The sequence below is a fragment of the Polypterus senegalus genome, chromosome 15 (genome assembly GCF_016835505.1).
Source record: "Polypterus senegalus isolate Bchr_013 chromosome 15, ASM1683550v1, whole genome shotgun sequence".
Classification (NCBI taxonomy): Eukaryota; Metazoa; Chordata; class Cladistia; order Polypteriformes; family Polypteridae; genus Polypterus; species Polypterus senegalus.
The window spans coordinates 4104749-4130990 of record NC_053168.1 but is presented as its reverse complement, the minus strand read 5'-3'; the positions used below and the strand labels follow the sequence as shown (position 1 = coordinate 4130990).

The 26242-nt window shown below is 42.2% G+C and overlaps 1 protein-coding gene across 1 annotated transcript in view; it reads right to left on the bottom strand.

Moving 5' to 3' along the window:
• The window catches only part of nek11 (NIMA-related kinase 11), a 302567-nt gene that overhangs the window by 128638 nt on the left and 147687 nt on the right, over positions 1-26242 (bottom strand). Inside the window, exons 10-11 of the mRNA XM_039737379.1 lie at positions 8309-8428; positions 6935-7028 (exon numbers count right to left, since the gene is read on the bottom strand). Of these exons, the coding sequence (XP_039593313.1) occupies positions 6935-7028; positions 8309-8428 (214 nt within the window). The remainder of the gene's footprint in view (positions 1-6934; positions 7029-8308; positions 8429-26242) is intronic.

Sequence of the window (26242 nt, the reverse complement as noted above, 5' to 3'; positions counted from 1 at the left end):
TTCTGCTCCCTTGTTTGTTCACATTTTTCTGTAGTTATTAATAACTTTGCCTCGGTCCCTTTCCTCTTCTCTGTGGAATTAGGGCCTTTAGGTGTCACCTAGTGCCACGTTTCTCAACCTCTCTGGTCTCGTCACCCACTTTTTCTCCATTGTCTTATCGAGCGTGACTGTCGGAGCAGCAACCCACTGTGACTCACTTTGCAACCCGCTGCCACTCAGTTTTTCTTGTGTAATTGTCTTCAAATCCCACCACCTGGACTGTTAGCCAAGAGGGTGCTGTTGGAAACTGGGCTACTGTTTGCTGAAGAAGAAGAAGAACTGGAACTGAGGGTAGGAACTTTGAATGTTGGCAGTGTGACTGGTAAGGGGAGAGAGTTAGCAGATATGATGGAGAGAAGGAAGGTTGATATATTGTGCCAAAAGACTCAGTATCATGTATGTGTAAGCAGCAGGGTTCGGAAAAATATCACCCATGAGTGAAAAAAGTAAAATTCTCTGATTTTTATCCACAAATGCTTCAAAAATAATTTTCTAACTGTTCTTCTGTGACGGCATCAGACACAGCAGTTGAAATTTATGAGGCAAAATAACAAAAATGAACAGAAGCATGACATCGATAATAATTCCTAGGAAGATAAACAACTAATTTACAATTTATAATTTTGTTTCGTTATCAATCCGAATGCGTTCCTGCTCATCACCCGCCTATCACTTGTACAAAACACTGGTGCTGGTTTTCTCAGAGTAATTATACAGGTCAAATTCCGTTATAACGAATATCTTTATGTAGCCCGTCTACTCCGACTGTGTGTAGAAAGGGGCCCTGAGTTCTTTACTCTAATGTCTAATTTGTTAGGATTCTATTTACTTTAATATTTTACATCTCGGGTTACATTAAACAAAACATTATTAATTAATTCTATCAATACACTGATAGATAATAACAAATAATGGTAACATTCATTCCTAACCCAATAGTTTATATTACACAAACTTATAATAAAAACCAGGAAACTGGGTTATAAAACAATAATGAACTCCCCGTTTAATTGTAAAAGTCAACAAACACAATTAATAAACTGAAAATAATCAGGAACTATATTACACCTCTTAATCTATACTAATAAAAGGCAAAGCCCTCACTCACTCACTCACTCACTCACTAATTCTCCAACTTCCCGTGTGGGTGGAAGGCTGAAATTTGGCAGGTTCATTCCTTACAGCTTCCTTACAAAAGTTGGGCAGGTTTTATATCGAAATTCTACGCGTAATGGTCATAACTGGAAGCAGTTTTTCTCCATTTACTGTAATGGAGATGAGCTTCAACGCCGTGGGGGCGGAGTTTCGTGTGACATCATCACGCCTCCCACGTAATCACGCAGTACATAGAAAACCAGGAAGACCTCAAAAAAGCACTCAAGAAAACATGCATTATATAATTGAGAAGGCAGCGAAACAATAAGAAGCGAGCGAGTGACATATACAACCATATTCATGACTTCTGCTACTTCGGAAACAAAGCACGATGTAAACCTACACTTTAAATTAAGTTCATAGACAGGCTGCGCTGGCGTTTGTAATTTAGTGCCTGCCCATATAAGGCCGTCCGTCAGCGGCAATCCAATAGCAAACTGCCACGGGTAAATATTCACGGGTGAAGGACTGTGCTTATGGAGAGGAAGATGAGATGGTCAGGGTGGTGTTTGGTACAAACTCAGCGAAACTGCGAGAGAAAGTTTTAAGTGCCAGGACTAAGGTAACATTAAATACAGCCATGGACATAGCAGGAGATGGCACCAGCACAGCTGGGAACCTTCGATGCAAGTACACCGAGCGGCTCACGTGAACTGACGCAGTGCACAGATAAAAGGCAACAGTTCCAAAGAGCTGAACAAAACGAATTACACAATTGAAAAGGCAGCAAAAATATGAAGCGTCTGATAAGCATATTCATAAATCCAGCTACTGCGGAAACAAAGCACACGGTGGAAAAAGTCAATGTCCCGCTAAAGGAAGACAGTGTAAAAAAACCCATGCATGCAGTGTGTCAGGTCTCAGATAAAGAAGAAGACGAGCTGTTTATTGATGCAGTAAGAAATGAATCGATGAATGAAACCTGTCATCTTTACAACGATTGACAAACACGGAATGTAACTTGAACACAACACATCCTACAAATACGAACCTGATTGAAAGAAATAATGATAATCAAATCCTTGATGACAGCAACACTCAGTAACACTCACAAAACAAATACTGTATATTGACAGTCATGTTACGTTATTTTTAAAATGTTCCCTTTTCTTTTCTACCTTTTTAACACACTACTTCTCGCTGCGATACTGCGGGTATATATATATATCCCGCTCTACATACTCGAATAATGGATACTTTATTCGCCATCAATGATTGTTTTGGTAAAGCCATACTCAGTGTATTCATTAGATGAACGGTAAAAAAGTAAGAGCGAGGGGAGGATGACTCATTGAGGCATGCAGGCTGTAGTCTTGCGTCAACTCTATCTGAATTGCGCGATCACATTTGAAAAAATATATCTTTTCAAGTTCTATTTAGTCCATATGTGTCAAACTCAAGGGCGCGGGCCACATCCGCCCGGCGTAATTATATCCGCCCCGAGATCATTTTATATACTGTATTATTGTTATTAAAGCCGGGTATATGAAGCGCTGGTAACACAATAAACTACAGATCCCATAATGCAGCGCTTCAGCTGCCTTGCCGAACACTTATCGTGTTAATCAAGTCTACCTTATGATGCTGCAAGTTATTGCAAAGCTAGAGTTATTGCGCACTGAGTTTGCACGGCGCTTTGGTGACTTTGAAGAACAAAAAAAGTCCGTCTACATGCGGCTCGAACCTTGTGCATGTTTGGTAGCACATATCTGTGTGAGAAGCTCTTCTCAGTGATAAAGACTAACAAAACAGCACACAGGAGTCGCCTCACTGATGAGCACCTGCAATCCATCCTGAGAATCTCCACAACACAGAACCTCACAGCAAACAGAAACGAACTTGTTGGCAAAAAAAGATGCCAGGCGTCCAGCTCTAAAATGACATAAGAGCAAAGACAACTGAATGATTTGATTTGTTATTGCACGTAAGAGCGGGAGTCAACCGTTTTAACAAACAGCGCATTGCACTGATACGAAATAGCTGTGTGTGTATATATGTAGATATGTATGTATATGTATATATATGTTTATATATGTGTGTGTATGTATGTATATGTATGTATATATGTGTATATGTATAGATATGTATATATATATATATGTTTATGTGTGTGTGTGTAATATATATATATATATATATATATATATATATATATATATATATATATATATATATATATATATATATATGACAACAACACTCATCACTCACAACAGTGACAAAACAATTACATTGACAATCAGGTTACGTTATTTTCAAAATGTTTCCTTTTCTTTTCATTGCTTCTTTAACACACTACTTCTCCGCTGCGAAGCGCGAGTATTTTGCTAGTCTATACTAATAAAAGGCAAAGCCCTCAGTGACTGACTGACTGACTGACTCATCACTAATTCTCCAACTTCCCGTGTAGGTAGAAGGCTGAAATTTGGCAGGCTCATTCCTTACAGCTTACTTACAAAAGTTGGGCAGGTTTCATTTCGAAATTCTACGCGTAATGGTCATAACTGGAAGGTATTTTTCTCCATTTATTGTAATGGAGTTGAGCTCGAAAGCAGTGGGGGGCGGAGTTTCGTGTGACATCATCACGCCTCCCACGTAATCACGTGAACTGACTGTCAACGCAGTACGTAGAAAACCAGGAAGAGCTCCAAAAAGCGCTGAAGAAAACATGCATTATATAATCGAGAAGGCAGCGATACAATAAAAAGCGAGCGAGTGACATATACAACCATATTCATGACTGCTGCTACCTCGGAAAGAAAGCACGGTGTGAACCTAAACTTTAAATTAAGTTCATAGACAGGCTGCCGCTGGCGTTTCACATGCCCACGGGTGAGAGGACGCAGGATATAAACGAGAGTTTTGATCACTTTGTAACTAAGTTAAAATTGCAGGTGAAGGGCTGTGCTTATGCAAATTCCAAGAGACTGTGTTTGTGGAGGATTGACAGTTAAGGCGGGTGGGGGTGTCACGTCATCATCTCCCCTCCCATTCACCTCATTTCGCTCTGAGCTGAGCTCCGCGGCTAACGCGGTCTTACGGAAGCGACTTTGTGACGCTGCCACCAAATACTCACAGAAAAATCCACAAGTTAATACACACGCTGTCTTTAGAGTTTCTCCACACTGAATCCTCCAGGCACTACTTACAAAAGGTTACAATGACAATCGTGTTACGTTATTTTTAAAAGGTTTCCTTTTCTTAGCACAAGCACAGCTGAGAAGCTTCGATGCATGTGCTCCATAACGTGTTAAAAAATCACGCATTTAATCACACTTTGCAATACAAGCAAAGGGGAACTTGTGTCAATGCATGATTTCCTGGTACACCGATTACATTGATCAGCACTTCCCGATTCATTTTACCCTCGCACACCCTTGGTTTGAGAACAAGTATGAAAAAATATGACGTTAACACAGAAAAACAGATCACCAATTGAAGCTTTATGAATAACCGATTTGCCATCAATGATTGTTTTGGTAAAGCCATACTCGGTGTATTCATTAGATGAACAGTAAAAAAGTAAGAGTGAGGGGAGGGTGACTTTTTGAGGCACGCAGGCAAAACCACAATAGCACGCGGGCTCGATGTACTGTAGTGCGTGTCAACTCGATCTGAATTGCGCGATCACATTTGAAAAAATATATCTTTTCAAGTTCTATTTAGTCCATATGTGTCAAACTCAAGGCCCACGGACCACATCCAGCCCGGCGTGTAATTAAATCCGGCCCCTTCGAGATCATTTTATATACTGTATTATTGTTATTAATGGCCCGGGGATATGAAGCGCTGGTAACACAATAAACTACAGATCCCATAATGCAGCGCTTCAGCTGCCTTGCCGAACACTTACCGCGTTAATCAAGTCTAGCTTATGATGCTGCCAGTTATTGCGAAGCTAGCCCAAACGATGCAGAAGAGAAACGGTGATTCTGAACATAGCGCCTTTAAAAACCGATGGGAGGCTGAGTATATGTTTACTGACATTGCCGGTAAACCCGTGTGTCTCATTTGTGGAGCTAATGTGGCTGTAATTACAGAATTTAATCTAAGACGGCATTATGAGACAAAACATCAGGATAACCTGAAAGACCTGAATGCAATGCACAAGATACAGAAAGCAGAAGAGTTAAAGAAGAATCTGACACTTCAGCAGACGTTTTTACCCGTGCAAAATCACAAAGTGACTTCAAGTGAAGCTATTTTTATGGGAGACACAAATGCACCAGTTCACCTTGCCCCACTTTCCCTGTTGCCAAGTAATGTTGAACAAAGTCGGCACTACGGTGTTCCCAAATACGCACTTTGCTGATAAACTGAGCGCACTGCGCACTGAGTTCGCACGGCACTTTGGTGACTTTGAAGAACAAAAAAAGAATTTTGAGTTGTTTCGCAACCCATTTGCCGTCGATGTGGAAACTGCACCTGTGCACATTCAGATGGAGGTGATTGAGCTGCAGTGTATTGGCACAGTGAAGGCAAAGTACGATACTGCACGGCCCGCACAGTTTATTCACTCCATTCCCGCAGAAATGCTCCAGCTCCGTCTACATGCGGCTCGAACCTTGTGCATGTTTGGTAGCACATATCTGTGTGAGAAGCTCTTCTCAGTGATAAAGACTAACAACACAGCACACAGGAGTCACCTCACCGATGAGCACCTGCAGTCCATCCTGAGAATCTCCACAACACAGAACCTCATCGAAGTGATCACTACCCAAATGGGTACTCGTGAATCTAAGATGTTTAATAGGCATTCCCAGTATTAAGTTGTGGATTTGCCTGCAAATATTTAGCGGCAGTGTGTCTATGAACGTAATTTAAACTTAAGCTTTACACCTTGCTTTCCTGTTGATATGTGTAAAAAGGCTTGTTCAGCGTCAGAGGGTTTCTGCAGTAGCTACACTTATGAATATGCTAAGCACAGTCCTTCACCTGCAAATATTTACCTTATATGGGCAGGCATTCAATTACGTGGGAGGCGGGATGCAACTCCGCCTCTCACGGTGACCGAGCTGCTGGCTATGGCCGTATATATGGACGAAAGTAGGTTCCAGTTATGGCCGTTACGCGTAGAATTTCGAAATGAAACCTGCCCAACTTTTGTAAGTAAGCTGTAAGGAATGAGCCTGCCAAATTTCAGCCTTGTACCTACACGGGAAGTTGGAGAATTAGTGATAAGTCAGTCAGTGAGGGCTTTGCCTTTTATTAGTACAGATTACATGTGAAAAATTATTGCTGTTTCTCTATATATGAATAAATCTATGCAAAATGTATCTTAATTTTTCTCTATACGTCACTTTAATTTTCTAATTAAACTATAATTAGAATAACTAATTCATTAATGTTAGAGTGTGGCAAATTGAAGCATCGCCCCGCCCCGAGTGGCACGAACGCGAGGTACGCCACTGGCCCTGATGCTTTGCTACGCGGTCACATGTGAACAGATTGCTCAGCAGTGGTCTGAGACAGCAGCTTTGTGGAACCCCAATGTCGGCGAATGGTGTGGAGGACTTCGTTTTGACAATCCTTACTGACCGGAGCCTCTTTGTTAGGAAGTCAAACACCCAGCCACAGTTGGAGCTGCTCATACTTTTACAATGATAAATTAAAATGGTTTTCAATTCATTTAGGAATCCGTTATTTCAGTCACAACCAAACAAGGAAAGAACAGCGACACAGCAAAATTAATTCCACGCTTCACGAGCCCCCAAGCATGAGGTCACAAAAAAAGACTCACGTTTAGAACATCGATGTTCACTCTCTGAAAATTGCGAGATCTGAACTCCTGCATCCGCTTGTGGTTCTCTTGATATTTTTCTTCCGCTAATTGCCTGCAAGGTGGATGACAAAGTAAAAGGTTTGGGTCAATAAACACTGCGTGTTGGGAGAAATTTGGACTATCAGGACCAGAGACCAGGAGATAAAATGTTAAGTTAGATGTGCTCCACCCCAGAACACAGTACAATAAAACCTCGATTATCCGTCACTCGATTAAATTGTCAGTCTCCGTTAACCGTCAGGGCAAATTACTCCTGCCGCACGATACGCTGCGAGTATGCACGTTGGAACGACTCTCCCTTCTGCCAGCACCACGTGTCAGGCCGAATTTTGGAATCGCAGTGTCAGTTACATACCTTCATCTTTAATAGCATTTCGTAGCTTTTCTCTTTTGCTATAATTAAACTACTATACATCGTTATGGCCGATAAAGATATGCGTATGGTATTTCAGTTGTCGCAAATAATGAAAACTTTTAAATGTTTACGAAACGGTAAAAGTGTTTCAATTATTGCTTTATATTACGGAGTAGGAACAACAACAGTGAACGATATAAAGCGTGATGCCGACAAAAATGGAAATGTCGAAAATGGAAACCACATTGATTCTGTATTAATGTTATTGTTCGTCTGCATTGTAATTTTCTTTTTAAGTTCTATTCTATTATGTTTTGTTAATATCTTGTGACCTGCAAGCAGCTTGTGATATGCTGTTGGGGAGCAGAAAGGGTGGAATGAACGCTGTAAGCGATGGGACTGGGGGCGGGGCTTCTGCTCTGTGCGGGGACGACACGCCTCTTAGCAGATGAGTGACAGGAGGAGCTAAAGGAAGGTGCGGCCGAAGGAAGTTTTGAGTAGAAAGTCAGGAGACAATAAGCAGGAGTGTCTGCGGTATACAGACAGACAGAATGTGAGTGGCAGGAGATAATTATTGGTAGGGAAAGATTTCTTTTATTGTTTTGGAGGTGTGCTCTGTAACCGGATAATGGAGTATAAGATGGGGCACCATTTGTTACGGAACGAAGACTCCATGTAAAACGTAGAAAACTTCAGTACCTCTGAGTTGTATTTGCTTATTACTCTGGTCATTACAATATTATATACATTAATTAATCTTGTTAATACTGTATTTTGTTACGTTTTTTGTAAATACATACGACTATTCGCTAGACTAATCTTACTGTATATCATTTTTGAAGTAGCTGTTCTGCTATCCGTCTTTACTCTTATTCGTCATGACCTCGGTCCCGACCCCTGACGGATAATCGAGGTTTTACTGTAGTAAGTAGTAACAGCAGTAGAAAAAGCAAACATGAACGAATGGCTGGTATTACTTCAGCTTCCTGGCCTTTTCATCCGCATCTTGTAATTTGCGTAGCCTCATGCGCTCCCGTGGAGTCATTTTTTGGACTTCAGACCTGTCGCGGAGGGTTTGCAGGTGGACTTTCTTTTGTCTGTAAAGAGAAAAAGACACTAAATTTGGGTTTGTTCAAATCTTCGGCACCATTTCATTGAACACGTAGCACAGTGATGAGAGTCCATTGTATTCAAGTACACTCGACAAAAAACTTGAATTGGGGTGGAAGTGACATATCTGAGCCATCAAGCGTGTGGGCTTTGTGTCCGAACCTCCAATCACTTCTTGGACTTGCTTAATTCAAAATCAGGAGCAGAGCTAAGCGGCACCCGTTTCACATTCCCCGAATCCGTCATGAACCCACAGCAGAAAGGCTACACCACAAAAATCGCAAGAATGCCTTCAAATACCAGGAGTGGATGAGGAAACACAGGATGAAGAAATCCAGAAAGTCAAGAAAGCTCACTGCTGAGACTTTAAGCTTGGACTTTTGTATTTTCTGTAATACCATTTTTGTTTGTCATCACTGTGTTCATAAAAATTACAAACTTTATTAGGTATGCCTGCTTGTTAATACAAATATCTAATCAGCCCATCACATGGCATCAAATCAATGCATTTCGCCTATAGATGTTGTCAAGACGACCTGGTGAAGTTCAAACTGAGCATCAGAATGGAGAAGAAAGGGGACTGAAGTGACTTTAAATGTGGCATGGCTGTTGGTGCCAGACTGGTTGCTCTGAGTATTTCACAAACTGCTGATCTACTGGGATTTTCACGCACAACCATCTCTAGGTTTTACAGAGAATGGTCTGAAAAAGTGAAAATATCAGTGAGCGGCACTTCTCTGTTGATGTCAGAGGTCAGAGGAGAATGGACAGACTGATTTGAGCTTATAGACAGGCAACACTCACTGAAATAAGCTCTCATTACAACCAAGGTACGCAGAAGATCATCTCTGAACACGCAACACGTCAAACCTTGAAGCCGATGGGCTACAGCAGCAGGAGACCACACCGGGTGACACTCCTGTCAGCTAAGAACAGGAAAATGTGGCTCCAATTCACACGGGCTCAACAAAACTAGACAATAAAAGATTGAAAAAAACGTTGCCTGGTCCGCTGAGTCTAGATTTCTGCTGCAACATTCAGATGGTGGGGTCAGAATTTGGGGTCAACAACATGAAAGCGTGGATCCATCCTGCCTTGTATCAATGGTTCAGGCTGGTGATGATGGTGTAATAGTGAGGGGGATATTTTCTTGGCACACTTTGGGCCCCTTACTACCAACTGAGCATCATTTAAATGCCTACCTGAGTATTACTGTTGACCATGTCCATCCCTTTATGACTGCCATCTTCTGATGGCTCCTTCCAGCAGGATAACAAGCCATGTCACAAAGCTCAGATCATCTCAAACTGGTTTATTGAACATGACAATGAGTTCACAGGACTCAAATGGCCTCCACAGTCATTAGATCTCAATCCAGTAGAGCACCTTTGGGATGTGGAGGAACAGGAGATGGGATTGGGATATGCAGCTGACAAATCTGCAGTAACTGTGTGTTGCTATCATGCCAATATGGGCCAGAATCCCTGAGGAATGTTAACAGTACCTTGCTGAATCAACGTCACGATGAATTAGGGCAGTTCTGGAGGCATAAGGGGGTCCAACATGGTACTAGTAAAGTGTACCTAATAAAGTGGCCAGTAAGTGTATCGTGCTCATAAGAAAAACTCTGTTGTGAAAAAGTATTTGCCACTTGCCTGATTTCTGCTATTTTTGCAGATTCATAACATTCAATCATTTCTGTCTTTCAAACAAATTTAATTTAATAAAAAAAGGCAACCTAACTAAGCACAATATACAGTTTTTAAATGATCATCCGATTTATGGACAGAAAAATGTTCACCAACACCTGTATCTCCCGTGTGAAAAAGTAATTGTCTCCTAAAACAAAACTCATACTGGCGAGTCAGGGAAAAGAAAAAACACTTATAACAAACCGTTTGACGTGTCTAATTATGGAAGACATCAAGCTTTTTGGGGTTCCCGTCTATTTGTTGCTCTCTAGACCCCAAAAAAATCCCTCATTTATTAAGCCATTTTTGGACCATATTTTGTGTAAAACAAATAACATCCATATGATAAAGAGTAACCCAGACTTCTACAGAAATAAATGTTGTTGTTAGACACATTTAGGGAGTCGAAATTGAGACTTTCGCTGGGCAGCTCGTTCCACCAGCTATACTACGCTACACATGAAGAGTCTGGACTAAGATTTGATGCCACACACAGGTTGTATCACCAGAAGCCATTCATCAGAAGACCTGAGTGCTTGAGAAGGTGCACAGGACCTCACCAGTGTCTCCATATACGAGGGGTGCTGACCCGCTGACTACTCTGAAGGTGACAGTCAAGGATTTGAACTTAATAAGGAGTTAAACCAGTGATCTGAAGAGAGGCGTGAGATGTGCCCGCTTTAGCTGGTTGAGCACCAAGCGTGCCACTACATTTTGAATGAACTGCAGTAGCTTGGTGACTCATGTCGGTACATATGCCAGCAGACAGTATCAGTAGTCCAAATGTGACAAGACCAAAGTCTGGTCCATGAGTTGTACGACATGCTCTGTCAGTGGGGTCTGATCTTGTGGATCTTGTGTGGAGTGAATCTGCATGACCAAGATGACCATTGTGATATGGTCAATGAAGGACAGCCGGTCAAGCTGGCATATAAATTAGCGATAGGGAGCTGAATTGAACAGAGATGGGATATCGAATAGCAAGGTCCATCTTTGTCAGGTTGAGCTGCAGATGGCGCTCTTCTTCATCCAGGCTGCTAGTAAGACATGCAGAGATTATAGTTGATATTGTGTGGTCCTCTGGAGAGGACAAGAGGTATAGTTGTGTGTCATTAGCAGAGCACAGATAGGAAAAACCATGGGACTGGATGATAGAGCCTAGTGAGGTGGCGCACAGAAGGAGGCTAGGACCCAGCACCAATCCTTGGGGCACACCCGTGCTTGGCTAGTGCACCTTCTGCATTTCTTGTTACCAGGACACGTGGTAGAATCTGCCCAAGAGGAAGGACTCAAATCACCTAACTGTAACACCAGTGATGCCAAGGTCAGAGAGGGTGTCAAGGAGGATCTGCTGTTTGACCGTATCAAAGGCAGCGGAAGAGATCAAGCTATCTCGGTTGTAACGGACCTTCATGAAGCCTCACTGATTAAGATCATGCAAGATTTGATCTAAGGAAGATACTTGGTTAGAGACAGAACACGACAGAGCTGGGCTGCCGAGTGAAGTTCATGGGAGGACACAGTGGCTCCAACCAGTTTCTAAATTAGGTGTCATATCTTGCTGTGAATTTATTCATCACACGTCAGACTTTTCTGAAAAGTGTTGATTTCTCCTTTCCTGAAAACGTCATCCAAATGTTTTGAAGACTGAAGCAGATCTGTCCTTCTGATTTATTTCCAAATGTTTTTCTTGAGCTTTTTCTTATGATGAACATATGGCTTCTGTCCCCCCTTGTCATTCAAATCTCATTGCAAAGTGTCAGCTGGTTAAGAATAAAGAAGTGAGAAAAGACCTAGAATGGTGCTGCTTAACAGGGTGATGAATCTTAAAAAGCGAGTCAGCACAACAAAGTAGAAAGTCTGATCCTTTAGCACTAACAACTGACCAACCATAGAAGAAATGAGGCCCTCCAATGAAGGCCACAATGGCCTTCGAGAAGCTGAGCTCGACCCACCTGCACCAGAGGCTTTTAGCTACACTACACAGTGCTGACCTTTCCTTCCTTTTCCTTTCCTCCTTGCTGTCCATCATATCCGATGATGATGTCCATGTCTGTCCTTCAACGGCATGTTCTCTGTTGGCTGAACAGTCCAATCCTGGAAGCACAGATGTTATTACAGATGTGGCATGTTGTTGAAGTGTTGCTTGTGGCCTACATGGGTGTGTTCACCTCCTCTGTTCTCCTCCGGTGTACACACTCCAACCACAGTGAGCTATCACCAGATACTGAGGTCAGCAGTAGTGTCTTGCAGGGGGGTGAAGGGGGTAACGCATATCCATGCGTTTTCAAGGAAACCTTCATCTCGTCATTGAATCGCATCTTCTGCCCACCTGCTGAGCACTGGCCATGATATAATTGACTGTGCAGAACTTAAGAGTGTTCGTTTTGGGGCATCGGAAACACACAGCCAAGCCACCATAATTAATGCTGGATGATTGTGGCCTCACAACAGGCAAGTATGAGGCACCTGATCACATCAGGTGAGACCCAAGATGTGCCAGTTAGCACCAACAGTTATGGAGGAGTTTGGGTTTACAGACAGCTTGGCTTCAGTCTGGGAGCCAGAGTTGGGAGGAGGAGGAGGAAGAGGAGGAGGAGGAGGACAATGATAGCTAGGAGTGGAGGAGGAAGAGAAAAAGAAGACAAGGAGAACTGCTGTGTGCTGATTGTGTCTTGTACTTGTGGTTGTTTCATGGGAAACACTTGACAAGGAAGAGTTTCCCAAGACAAAAGCTCTTGTTAATCGAGACTTGTGTCCGAGACTGTGTGTGTTTGGTGAGCTCTGGTGGCCACATCAGATAGACAGACATGCTGGGATCTCCACTCCCATGGGGCAACACTTCTGGATTATGTGGGGGCCACCAGAGGGGGCTGTTGGAATTTGCAGTCCCTACTTTCAGAGACTCCTGGTTGACCCGGAGGAGCTTCCATAGGGCAATGCCCTAACACCAGAAGTACACTCAGGTTATAGAAAGAAGAAACAGCATGATCTCAGCCAGGCAAGTCGGAGTTGGGAGAGAAGCTGAACAACACCAGCCTGGGAGGAGTCGAACAGTAAAGAGAAGAAAACGTTTGTTTTGTTGTGCTGCATTGGGCTGGACAAAGAGGGAGAAACCTGTTAAAGGTATTTTTAGTAAATGAAATACTTTTTTGCACCCAGGACTGTTTTTGTGTAGCTGTGTCTGCAGTTTGGGGCTCGTTGATGCCACCTGGTGATCACAATCGATAGATAGATCTGAAAGGCACAATATAATAGACAGACAGACAGATTCATAACGTAGTTGGCAGGATTAGATAGATAGATAGATAGATAGATAGATAGATAGATAGATAGATAGATAGATAGATAGATAGATATGAACAGCACTATATACCACATAGCTAGCCCCCTTGATGTGTGGAGTACAAGACCAGGGTGCTTAGGCTTAAGCTTTGTGCTGCACTAATGAGGCCTCACCTGGAGTCCTGTGTGCAGTTTGGGTCTCCATAGTCAGACACAGTTAAGTAAACTAAGTATTAGATGTAAAAATGTTAGACTTGAGGACACAGTGGGAGGTCTGAAAAGTGGCAGTACTCCTCCCTCATGACAAAGACCTAGTAGTCAGTGGACTCCTCACTATCTACACCCAGATGGTGGACAGAAGTGCTCAAGGAGGCTAACGGGATGTTAGGTTATGAAGTGTTTTATGAGTTTCCAAGTGGTGCAGTGCAGTGCAGTGTTGGACTTCAGGGACCTTCAAATCTCGACTTGATGTTATTTTTGATAAATTAGGTGTCAGGCTGAACGGCCCGTTCTCATCACAGTTGCTCTAATGTTCTAACTGGTTGAGTCTAAATTGACCGTATGAAAGCGTCACATCCCCTTGAAAGTGGTGTCCCACCCAGGCTCGATTCCTGCCCTGTATCTGCTCCTGTTTGTCGAGGCACCAGATCCCTGTAACTGTACACTAAATAAGAATGGATAGAAAAACCACGGATTCCTAATTCATTTCATTCCCAATGTTTTTTTATGGAGCCCAGTGAAAGGCACAAGTTCCTTTTGTTTTTTTTTTTATTTTTTTAGACTGTGGGCCTATCGTGAGGTTACAATTACAAGTCGCACTAAAATAAAACTTTAACAAAACAGACTCTTGAGAGCTTGTACGATGTCAGTTGTAATTAAAAACCTAAACCACACTGACAAATTACAGGTTTTGAAATGTGTATCCTGTTTAATAAAACAATGCGATGAAATGTTTACTGCCAAAGCTTCTTGAAAAAATATAAAATGTGCTGCAAGCGTGTGGTTAAAATAAAAGTCGTATCCCTGCCAGAAAGAGAGTTCATTCAAGACATTTCCTGCTTAAAAAAGGAAACTACAAAGCCGTGTAAACATGGCATCCACAAATTAAACTTCATACTTGGGAATTGAACAGCGGCCCACACATCAGGCAGAGTGATTCAACATGAAATTGCAGCTAATGTGTATTTAGACCTGTAGAGGGCGTTATGGAGGCACATTAATATCTACAGTATGTCTAGTCTAATGGCGAGGGGCACAAATGAGGCCTCTTAATACCATAGGAGTGTCATGAACGGAAACTTTTCAGTGGGCTCCTTTTTCAATTCTGTATGAGCAGAATAAAATTGTTTTCTGCTCTTGTTAATTTTTTGATGGATATTTTGAATTACAAGCGGTTTCAGAAACTATTCAGAACTTTACTGCATTGTAGATGTCATCTGAAATGAAGAAATGCCCCATTTTCACATCAGTCTGTACTCAATTAGCCCATAATGACAAAGTGACATCTTGTTTTCAGAAAGGTTTACAATTTCTCCTTCCAAGAAGTCGTCAGACCCTTCATTCAGTGCTTTGTAGAAGCCCCCATTGGCAGCCATGTTAGCTTTGAGTCTTTTTGGAAGGTCTCTAAAAGATTTGCACCCCTGGATTTGGACAGTCTATCCCATTCTTTCTGGCAGATCCACTCAATATCCATTAGATTGGATGGGAAGTGCCTGTAAACGGCCATCTTCAGGTCTTGCTCTAAGGGCTTTCTCTGGGCTTCGGCTGAGCCAGTCAAAGACACTCCGAGTCTTTTCCTGAAGACACTCCAGCATTGTCCTGGCTGTATGCTTTGGGTCATTGTGATGACGAAATGTGAACCGTCTCCTCAGTATGGGGTGGTGTGCACTGGAGAAAGTTTTCTTCAAGGACCACTCTTGCATTCTCCCTACCCTCAGTTCTGGCCAGTCTCCCTGTCCCAGCACCACCATAGCATGATGCTGCCATCACCACACTTCACTGCAGGGATGGTATTAGGCAGCTGATGAGCAGTGCCTGGTCTTCGTCAGACATGGTGCTTGGAATCCCTGTCAAAGTCTCATCAGACTCGAGGAGTCCTTTAAACTGTCATAGGCCTTTCAACTTAAGAGTGGATTCCTTCTGAATGCCTGATTGATGGAGTGCTACTGAGATGGTCATCCTTACAAGCGGTTCTCCCATTCCAGCAGAGGAGTTCATAAGCTCTATCAGAGTGACCATGGGGTTTTGGTCATCTCCCTGACCAAGGTTCTTCTTGCTCTGATTACTCAGTTTGGCCAAACTTCTTCCATTTCATGCTTTTAGGAGCACTCAGAGCTTGGAAAATGGGTTTGATCCCCTTGCCCTGATCTGTGTCTCCCCACAGTTTGATCACAGAGGTCTACACAGAGTTCCTTGGACTCAGTGGTTTGGGTGTTATGTTGGTGTGTATTGTAAGACCTTCTCTACACAGGTCCACGTGTGTCTTCTAAATAAAGTCCAATCAATTTGGTTGCCACAGGTGGAGTCCAATCAAGTTCTAGAAACATCTCAAAGAGAATTAAAGCAAACAGGGTGGACCTGAGCACAATCTGGAGTGCCACAGCAAAGGGTCTGAATGCTTCTAGGAAGGAGAAAATTCAGATTTTGATTTTTAATACATTTGTAAACCTTTATGAACAGACGTTTTCACGTTCCCATGTTGGGTTGCTGAGTGCAGACTGATGGGTAGAAATGGCAAATTTATTCATTGAAAAGGAAATCCACAACACAATAACGTGTGCAGAAAATAAAGGGGTCTGAAGACTTTCTGAATCCCCAGTATATGTGCATTCAGAGCCATTGTTTGAAGTATTTTTCAAACTGTTTTTCAAACTATTTTTCAAAAGTATGAGCCACAGTGTGGGCATGTGTAGGACTTGAAGCCTGTCTGTTTGAGTTTGGGGCCAGGCGTCTTGTGGTGAGGCCTGTTTCAAGGTGTTAAAATTGGGCTCCATTTTATGATTTTTTATATGCTTTTCTGTATTGATTCTAGTAATCTTACACTCATTTTGCGCTTTTGTTTCATTTTGAGTCACTGAGCTTGATTCTGACATCTAATTATAGTGATCGTCCTTCATTTTCAAGGTTAATACATGTTTTTTTGTCCTCCATTTTGGTTTTCAAGCTCACAGACATTTTGGAGCTCCCATCATTAGGGACAATTTGCTTGTTGTTAGAGCCGTGTCCTGTTATGTCACGACAAGACACAATGAATTTGTTGTATTTCAGGCAGGGTCCCACCATTCGCCGGGGTTCAAATTCTTGCATATGTCTTTGATTTATGTATTTATTTAAGATGATCCGCTATGGCAGCGGTCGGGGAACAGGGGTAAATTACCCCAATTGGGGTACAAGTGATATTTTCAGGGGTAATAAGGACTCAGTAAAGACATAGGTACATAAATAAATAAAAAGCTTCTTTCTTGTTACGACTTACATTTTTCTTCCTGATCTGTTAACGTGCTAGAAAGTGGCATATCTAAATGAACGTATCTCGTAGAGTGAGCTCCCAGTCCGACTGCAACCAATATTTATAACTTCACCGTGCATCGAACACAAAAGCGGTAACACTGTGCGGGTGGGGGGCACGCGTCCGTTAAAAGGAGGCGGCGAACGGCCAAAGATTAATTCTACCTGACACCGAAGATTGATTCGCCACGGAGCAGCCAAACGAGACGCATCGAGTCCACCACCGCCTGCGACTACAATAATTGAAAGCGCCTATACCGCACCATTACCGCCGTCGACAACACCAAGGAGAGACGACTCGAGTGCATACATCACGCCCCTTTGCATGTTAAGACCCTCCCGCCGTAGCCTCAAATAGATTTGTAAAATATTTTGCTGAAAAACTTCGATGATCAAGGTAAGACAGTGTTGTATTTTCACTTTGGTGGCCGGTGATACGTATGTGGTATCATGATTGCGCCGACCGTTGGTGTCCGGTGATACAACGTACTAACCACGTTTTCATCAATCATTTTTGCTCCATAGCACACCTCGATCCTTATGCATATTTCCCTTATTTTTGGAAATTCAATTAAGACTATTAGAAAAATAATTTATTAACATCGTAATCTATTTTTTTTTGCATCGATCTACATTGAATTTTGAAAACGACTGATAAGACTGTATTTGGTAGGCGGGAATAAAAGTTTTTTCTTAATTTATCGTGAACAATATTTTTTATAACTATTGTATTTATGAAGTTTCGAAAAAAAATATTGGTGTGTTTTTTATGCAGTCCCTATTACCGCATAAAAACAGGTTTGAGTGTATTTCGAACACCAAAGTTGGAAATACAATGCAGTGTGATACATATGGTCAACGTGCAAGCATTTTTTCATAAAGATTCCTAATTTTGATGTCATTGGTTTCAAAAATGAAACAACACCATTTCGCCAAGTGAATGTTGTCCTTTTATTTTTTTATTATTTATCCTTTTATTTTTAGATTATATTTGAAAACAGATTCAATAAATAATTAGAATTTAAAAACAACGGTTTTTTTCCTTTCAAAAAAGGGGTAAAAAAGTTCCCCGACCCCAGTGCTATGGAAACCCCTAATGGGAGCAGCTCGAAAGAAGACGAAGAATATTTATTATTGGCTTTGTTCCTGATGCTTGTGTTATGTTCCTTCTCTTTTCTCGGTGGCTCCACAAGAGGCTGGTCCGCCTGTCTATCACCACAAGGGATTTCCCTCAGCCTCATAAAGGCAACCTACAGTCCTTTATGGTTCATTGAAATGCTCTTGGGATTGGTGAGTTCTAGACCTTTGTGATTTGTTGGATTTTTGACCTCTGTGTTTTGTATTTCAACTACTCTTTGGATTTGTGATTTGGACTTGGTTGCCTTGGATTCCCTTTGCCTTTTTAGTTATCATTATTTTCCCCCTTGGTGAACTAAGCACAATTGTGAGCAAGGGGGACCGAGCACAATCATTGGAGCAGTGACCCATTCACGACCCAACGCGACCCACTACCATTATAAACATTAGAAACTTGCGACTCACTGGCAGTACCCTGTGACTTACACTACTTTAACTGCATGGGCACATAAACCACAGTTCGATTGGCCTTTTATAGAGATGGGGAGGTCAAACTGCTGGCTCGCCCGACGACTCTTCTCTTTTCACCAGTTGAACCACACGAGTGGAAATTAATTTGTGTTTTCACAGAGCTGGTCATTTGCAAATCCTTCCTTGAAATCAGTTATGGTAACTGTTATGAATGAGTCTGGTCATCTGCGGTCAGCTCAGCAAGACCCCTGAGATGGCTTTGGCCTTAATGCCCACTACACCTTTTCAGGAAACACCTTTTTGCCTTTAGTGCTCCACTGAGCTTCTAGTAGTTGCAGAATATTTTTGTGAAGAATAAACCTTTTTATTTATAAAGAGTCTGGGTTTGCCCTCTGGTCCCTAGCCAGCTTTGACAGTTTTGCCCTCTAGTGGGCCTTTTTGGAAGTTTTTTTGGGACTTTAGGAACTCTCGAGTTCGAAACAGGACTCAAATCACTTCCTCACCATACTTGTAGATTCAACCCCCCTTTCAAATCGCTCTTTCAAACCCTAAATGTTTTTAGATAATGACTTGGTTATTTTTTTTTTTTCTCAAACACAAATTTTTGCCCTGACACTCGCTCTTTTTGATCTGCCACTATTGTCCATTTTTTGGCTTTCATCTTTTCTCCCGGCTCACTCTCAACCACCAGTCTTCTTACAGAGATTAACACTGGGCAGACTGAGTGTTGTCATTTTGAGGCCTGTGTAAGACTTGAGGCCTGCTTCTTTGAGTCTGGGGCTAGGTCTCCTGCAATGAGGCCCGTCTCTTACAATTGGGTTCCTTTTCCTGATGTTTTTCTGACTCGATTCAGGTCATCTTACACTTGTTTTAGATGGTTTTCTGAGTCGCTAAGTGTGATTAAGACTCCCAACTGTGGCGATTCTCCTTCATTTTGAACACTGAGTTGCAGCATCACAACACTTTGCAGATCTAATAGAAATGTCCTGGCTAAATTGCAGACCTTGGCCTAATAGTTCTAGCCCCCTAATCATCCCGTCTCTGATTGGCTAACTGTCTCTCACCCCTTAACCACCTAACACCTAATGTGTGGTGAGCACACTGGCACAAAGGGGCTGCCATCACATCATTCAGTAGTGATGATTGAGGTGGATCCAAACTTACTATGTTAAAAGCACTTTGAGTAGTGAGAAAAGCTCAATATGAATGAAAAGAATTATCATTACTATTATTATTATTAAAGTGAATACCGTAAGGTCGCCATATGCATTACTTAAGGAGTGTTAATTAAATTGCCTCAGTTTCACTATGACAAGCTTTTCATGGTGGGCTAGAATTACCAGAGCCTCCGAAAAAACTCGTAGATCCATCCCACCTTAAATCGCTTCGCACCTCTCCATCAGCATCCTTTGTCCTTTAAATGTGTTGATAAGCAGCAAGCAGCCAGCTATCACATCCTCCACCCTGCACAGTTGTCTCAGCTCAAGTCTGTTTACCTGCGTGTCAGTTGCTTAGAGTTGTATAGAGTGAGAAGTCAAGCAAAATCACACCTTTTATAAATACTATATCGTTATTTGGAACACATGCATTTCATGTGTGTCCTGTGTCTACAACGATCTATGTAAACACATCGTTAAAACAGAAACGTTTTTCGCGTTTTAGTAATAATTGATAAAATGTAGACATGAAGTGTATTATGTTTGAAGCCTGAAGTCCAAATATCAAAGAAACACTTTCACAAAAGCTATAAATATAATACAACAAGTGCGCTTTTATTCAAAAATATAACTGCAAAATAAAAAGCTGCGTTAGCATGTGACATTGACACGCATTTACTACGACTGCCTCAGTGGCACAACAGTATCAACTGCTGACTGGGAATCAAAAGGTCACGAGTTCAATCCCGGACAAGTCTCTTTTGAGAAGTGAACTGCTCGTATTCTTACTATTTTAGAATAAAAACATACATTTGATTTCAGTCTGTAACTGCCGGTGAAATTTATGATACTTGTAAAGGTTAGCTTTTTTTTTTTTTATTCAGTTTCATTTTCTGCTGTTTTCACATAAAGACGCGCTATAGCTCTGCAGTGTACTTGTGACTGCATTCTCGTACCAATGCTTGCGAACTGAAGTGTCTGCGTGCACTTTTCATGGCATTATACGTGTAATCCAAAAAAATAACATTTGATCTGGCTGTTATGTAAGTAACATATAAATGTTGATGTACAAGTATAACAAAACAAGTGCACTTTTATTCAAGACTATAACCGAAGAAAAAAGAAAGCAAGTTACAGTAGGTGGTTGATACGACAGCTTGCATGGTGCAACAATGCTAAGAACTGCTGATTTCCGTTCCGTGCTATATACGTTTAATGTATAAAGTTATACTTTTCTGGTGTATACTAACTTAACATTAGGCGTTAGGGTTACTGTTGCTGCCCTATCCTGTCAGGTTAGGTTAAGAGTTTTGGATCGGGTAAGTTTGTCTATTTCATATTTATGACTTTAATCTTTTATTGTTTAAATTAGACATTTGATGTATAAAGTTATATTTTTTTAGTGTATACTAACTTAACATTAGACGTTAGGGTTACAGTTGCTGCCTTATCCTGTGATGTTAAGTTTAGAGTTTTAGATCGGGTGAGTTTGTCTATTTTATATTTATGACTTTTAATCTTTTATTGTTAAATTTAGACGTTTGATGTATAAAGTTCTACTTTTTCGGTGTATACTAACTTAACATTAGGAGTTAGTGTTACTGTTGCTGCCCTGTCCTGTGAGGTTAAGTTTAGAATTTTGGATTGGGTAATGTTATTTATTTGGATTTAGTTACTTACTTCCTACAGCGTCAAGTACACTGCAGAGCTTCCTGTTTTTGAGCGACACGGGCATGCTCAAAAAATATACGTGTAATGCCATGAAAAGTGCATGCAGACACTTCAGTTCGCAAGCATTGGTACGACAATGCAGTCAAAAGTACACTGCAGAGCTATAGCGCGTCTTTATGCGAAAACAGCAGAGAATGAAACTGAATAAAAAAAAAACAAAGCTAACCTTTATAAGTATCATAAATTACACCAGCGGCTACAGACTGAAATCAAATGTATGTTTTTATTCTAAAATAGTAAGAATAAGAGCAGCTCACTTCTCAAAACGGAGTCATGCAGGATAGAACTCGTGACCTTTTGATTCCCAGTCAGCAGCTGATACCGCTGCACCACCAAGGTAGTCATAGTAAATGTGTGTCAATGTCGCACGCTAACGCTGCTTTTTGTTCTGCAGTTATATTTTTGAATAAAAGCGCACTTGTTCTGTTATATTTGTACCCTTTATGAAAGTGTTTCTTTGATATTTGGACTTACACTTCATGTCTACATTTTGTCAATTACTAAAAAAGGAAAAATGTTTCTGTTTTAACAATGTGTTTACTGTGTATTGATCGTTGTAAACACGGAACACACATGAAATGCAAGTGTTCCAAATAACGATATAGTATTTATTAAAAGGTGTCATTTTCCTTGACTTCTCACTTTAGAATTGTATAAGCAACTGACACGCAGGTAAACAGACTTGAGCTGCGAAAACTGTGTGGTGTGGGGGACTGCTTGCTGTTTGGTGCTGATCAACACATTTAAAGGACAAAAGACACTGATGGAGAGGTGCGAAGTGTTTTAAGGTGGGGCGGATTTTTGAGTTTTGTCGTAGGCTCTGGTAATTCTAGTGTTAAGCACCTAATGCCCAATGTGTGGTGAGCGCACTGGCGCAAAGTGGCTGCAATCACATCATCCAGTAGTGATGATTGAGGTGGATCCAAACTTACTATGTAAAAAGCACTTTGAGTAGTGAGAAAAGCTCAATATGAATGAAAAGAATTATCATTACTATTATTATTATTACAGTGAATACCGTAAGGCCGCCATATGCATTACTTGAGGAGTGTTAATCAGATTAACTCGGTTTCACTATGACAAGCTTTTCATGGTGGGCTTTAAATCAGTGTTTCTCAACCTTTCCAGTGTCATGATCCATTCTTTCCAACGTATCAGAATCAGAATCAGAAAACTCTATTAATCCCGAGGAAATTATGTGTCTTTGTGACCCACCAAGGGACTATATGAGGTTTCCCCCTTGGTGAACTAAGCACAAATGCGAAAGAGTGACAATGGGTGGGCTATCATCAGAGCAAGAGGAACCGAGCACAATCATTGGAGCAGTTCATCACCCACCATGACCCACTACCATTATACACCATTGGAAATTGCGATCCACTGGCAGCACCCTGTGACTTACACTATTTTAAATGCCCAGGGGGATAAACTGCAGCCTTTTATAGACCTGGGGAGGTCAAACTGCTGGCTCAATCAACAACTCTTCTCTTTTCATCAGTTGAACCACACGAGCGGAAATTAATTTGTGTTTTCACGGAGCTGGTCAGCTGCAAATCCTTGCTTGAAAACAGTTATTATAACTGTTATGGATGAGTCTGGTCATCTGCAGTCGGCTCAGCATGACCCCTGAGATGGCTTTGACATTAATGCCCACTATGCGGATAGTGAGATCAGGGTGACGCATGCTAATATAATCCAGGGCTTGTATCCTGTGGTATTTATTTTAATTTGCCTATAAAACAACGGGCCATAAACCCATAAGTGCTGATGTATGTCTGGCCTTTAGGGCAACAAATTGAGTCCATCAAGGACACTGCAGGCAATCCAGAGCTTTATTGTTAGCAGGCAGATAACACAATTTAAAAAGTCTTGGGCAATGTTAAAAGTCAGTCAGAGATGTGTGGATAAAGAATGGCACAACCTTTTACAAGTGATGCCGAATGCAGCAATTCCTTTGTCAATTATATGAAGCTCATGACTGAATGAGCAGGGCGCTATATAGCCAGCACTAGTTAATTATGAACTCCTACACCCATCTCCTTATGAAATAAACGGCTCATAATTAAAGCTATCAGCAGACTTAATCGTCACAAGGGATGCCACATTTTAATAATTTCACACCTTTAGAGATTCCAATCAAACAAGCAAACAAGAAATCTTTATATTTTATAGTGCTTGGCATACAATACACCCTCACAAAATCAAAACAGGCGCACATTTTAGAAAAACAGCACGTAAGATAATACAATCCCTGAGTAAGCAACGGTCTGCTCTACCATGCTAGGTTTCTGATGGAGGTCAAGATCAGTCAGCCAATCCATCAAACATTCTTTACTTCATATAGTGCCTTTCCTAAAGAACAGAGCCTTTTCTGCCTGAGAACCCTGAACGTAGACTAAAAGGTGCTGATCCTCATCTCTGCCATTTAAAACTCGTTTACAAACCACGCAGAGTATGTCTGAGGTCACAGACCAATGAAGCCAGCAGGACCACATCATCTGCTAAAAAAGAAAAATGGGATCCTGGGGTCACTGAGCCACACCCCCTCTACTCCTTGGTTGTGCCTAGAAAGTCTCCCTATATATGTACTGCATCTCTCTCTCTCTCTCTCTCTATTTATATATATATATATATATATATATATATATATATACACTGTGTATATATATATATATAGTGGACACCAGGGGGCACTCCAGCTCCTCAAACACCCAAGACAAGTTAAAAGACTAAAGAGTTTTTATTTGTGGGAAACTCTTTCATATAAGCAATTTCCACCACAGCCTCAAGTACAAGTAATACAAAAGCACTATTATAACTCTTTTCTTTCTTCTCCCTCTGCCCCTCCCTCCTCCACGCAAGAGTTGTACTCCTCCTCCTCCCAACTCTGGCCCGTGGATGTGAGGCAGTCAAGTCAAGTCAAGTTGGGGAGCATGCACCGGTACAGTGCGTTGCCGCACCTACTACACAATGAAACAACTCGGGATCCCGGTTGGCAACCCCCCCAAACAGACAAGCAGTCCAGTCCCACCCTCCAAAAATAACCCTCTATCTGCCGCAGCCAGGTGTTATGTGGGCAACCCCTTGGCCTGGTTCAGCCACTCGGGTCCCCAACAATGAGAATCTTACGAGTCGGATCACCCTCGGGCAAACGCGCCACATGGCCGTGGTGCCGTAACTGACGCTCCCCCACAATGCAGGTAATGTTCCTCATTCTGGACTCTGTGAGCAACACAAAGTCAAACCAGCAGCACCCAAGGATTCTCTGAAGAGACTCTGGAGTCCAGTCTTCATCTCAGGTCACTGGATGGCGTCCATGTGTCACAAACAGGGAGCACCTAGACTCTAAAGACTTGGACCTTCATCTTTTTGCTGATATCAGGAGTGCCACACACCCATTTCCAGCGACCTCATTACCCCCCATGCTCTCCCAATCCGTCTACTGACTTCATAGGAAGAGTCACCAGAGACATGAATGTCACTGCCAAGGTAAGTAAACCTCTCGACGAAGTCGACACTCTCTCCGCCGTCTGACACACTGCTGATGGCCGTGCCCAAGAGGTCATTAAAGACTTGGATGTTGGTTTTTATTCAGGACACTCGCAAGCCCAGACACTCAGACTCCTCACTCAGTCTCTCAAGTGCCCCGATCAGAGCCTCCATTGACTCCGTGAAGATCACAGTATCATCAGCAAAGTCAAGTTCTGTGAATCTTTCTTCACCAACAGATGCCCCACAGATGCTGGACCCCACGACCTCCCCACCACCCAGTCCATACAAGCATTGACCAAAGCAGGAGCAGAGCACACCGCTGATGAACCACAGAATCAATTGGGAAAACATGGAGGGTCTGCCTCCACTCTGCACAGCACTCACAGTACCAGTGTACAGGCCGGCCATGATATCCAGCAACCTCGAGGGGATCTCGCGAACCCTCAGGGTGTCCCAAAGGGCAGCTCAATCAACTGAGTTCAACGTTTAACGAAAATTGACAAAGGCTGCAAAGAAACTCTGCCAATATTCGCATTTGCGCTCCATGAGAACCCTCAGTGTTAGGATGCGGTCGATGGTAGACGTTTTAGGAGTAAAACCAGACTGTTCCGATCGCTAGTACTGTAGGTGAGCAAATGATCACTAATCCTATTGAGGACGACCCTAGCAAGGACCTTACCCGGCACCGAGATAGATAGATACCTTTTATCTAATCCCCGCTAGTGCTTCCCCTGATATGATGCTGCAGCTCCAAAGCACCTCCAAGTGAGGTAGGATCCGTACTGAGTAGGGACTCCCAAATCCAACAGCTCTTCCTGGCATTCCCCACAGGACCCAGCAATGGTGTCCCTTGGGACTACAATACCAAGCATGCCTTGTGGGAACCCATGCAGGGATCCAAGCCTGGGCTCACTGCCATCTAGCATCCTGGGGGAGACAGGGGTAAGTGCACTGGCTGTCCCTCACAGTATATACTGTCAAGCTTGGGTCACAAAGTTACACAGGAGAGCACTGAACAGTTTCCAAGGAGTGGAAGCTTTATTGCAGTTCTGGCTGGTACAAACATAAGACTCTTTAACAAGTGGTCCGGCCAGACTGAGAACAGCTATCAAACATGACTCCTCGGCCCCGACTCCTAGTCAAAAGAATCAAATATTCTTCCTCTTCAAGGGGGTACAGTGGCTCAGAAGCAGTGACCGGAGCAGAGGGAGTCTGGGGGAAAAGAAGACAGGAAAGTGAGACCTCAGGATGGCCCTGGCTCAGTCTTTTTAATGTTCAAAGGCCCAAGCAAGGAGGACATTATGCGGCAACCCAGCACGCCTGCAGCTAATCCCACAAAGATGAAGTTTCTGAAGAGTGGCCTGTGACAATGCGGGTTCTACTTCATGCT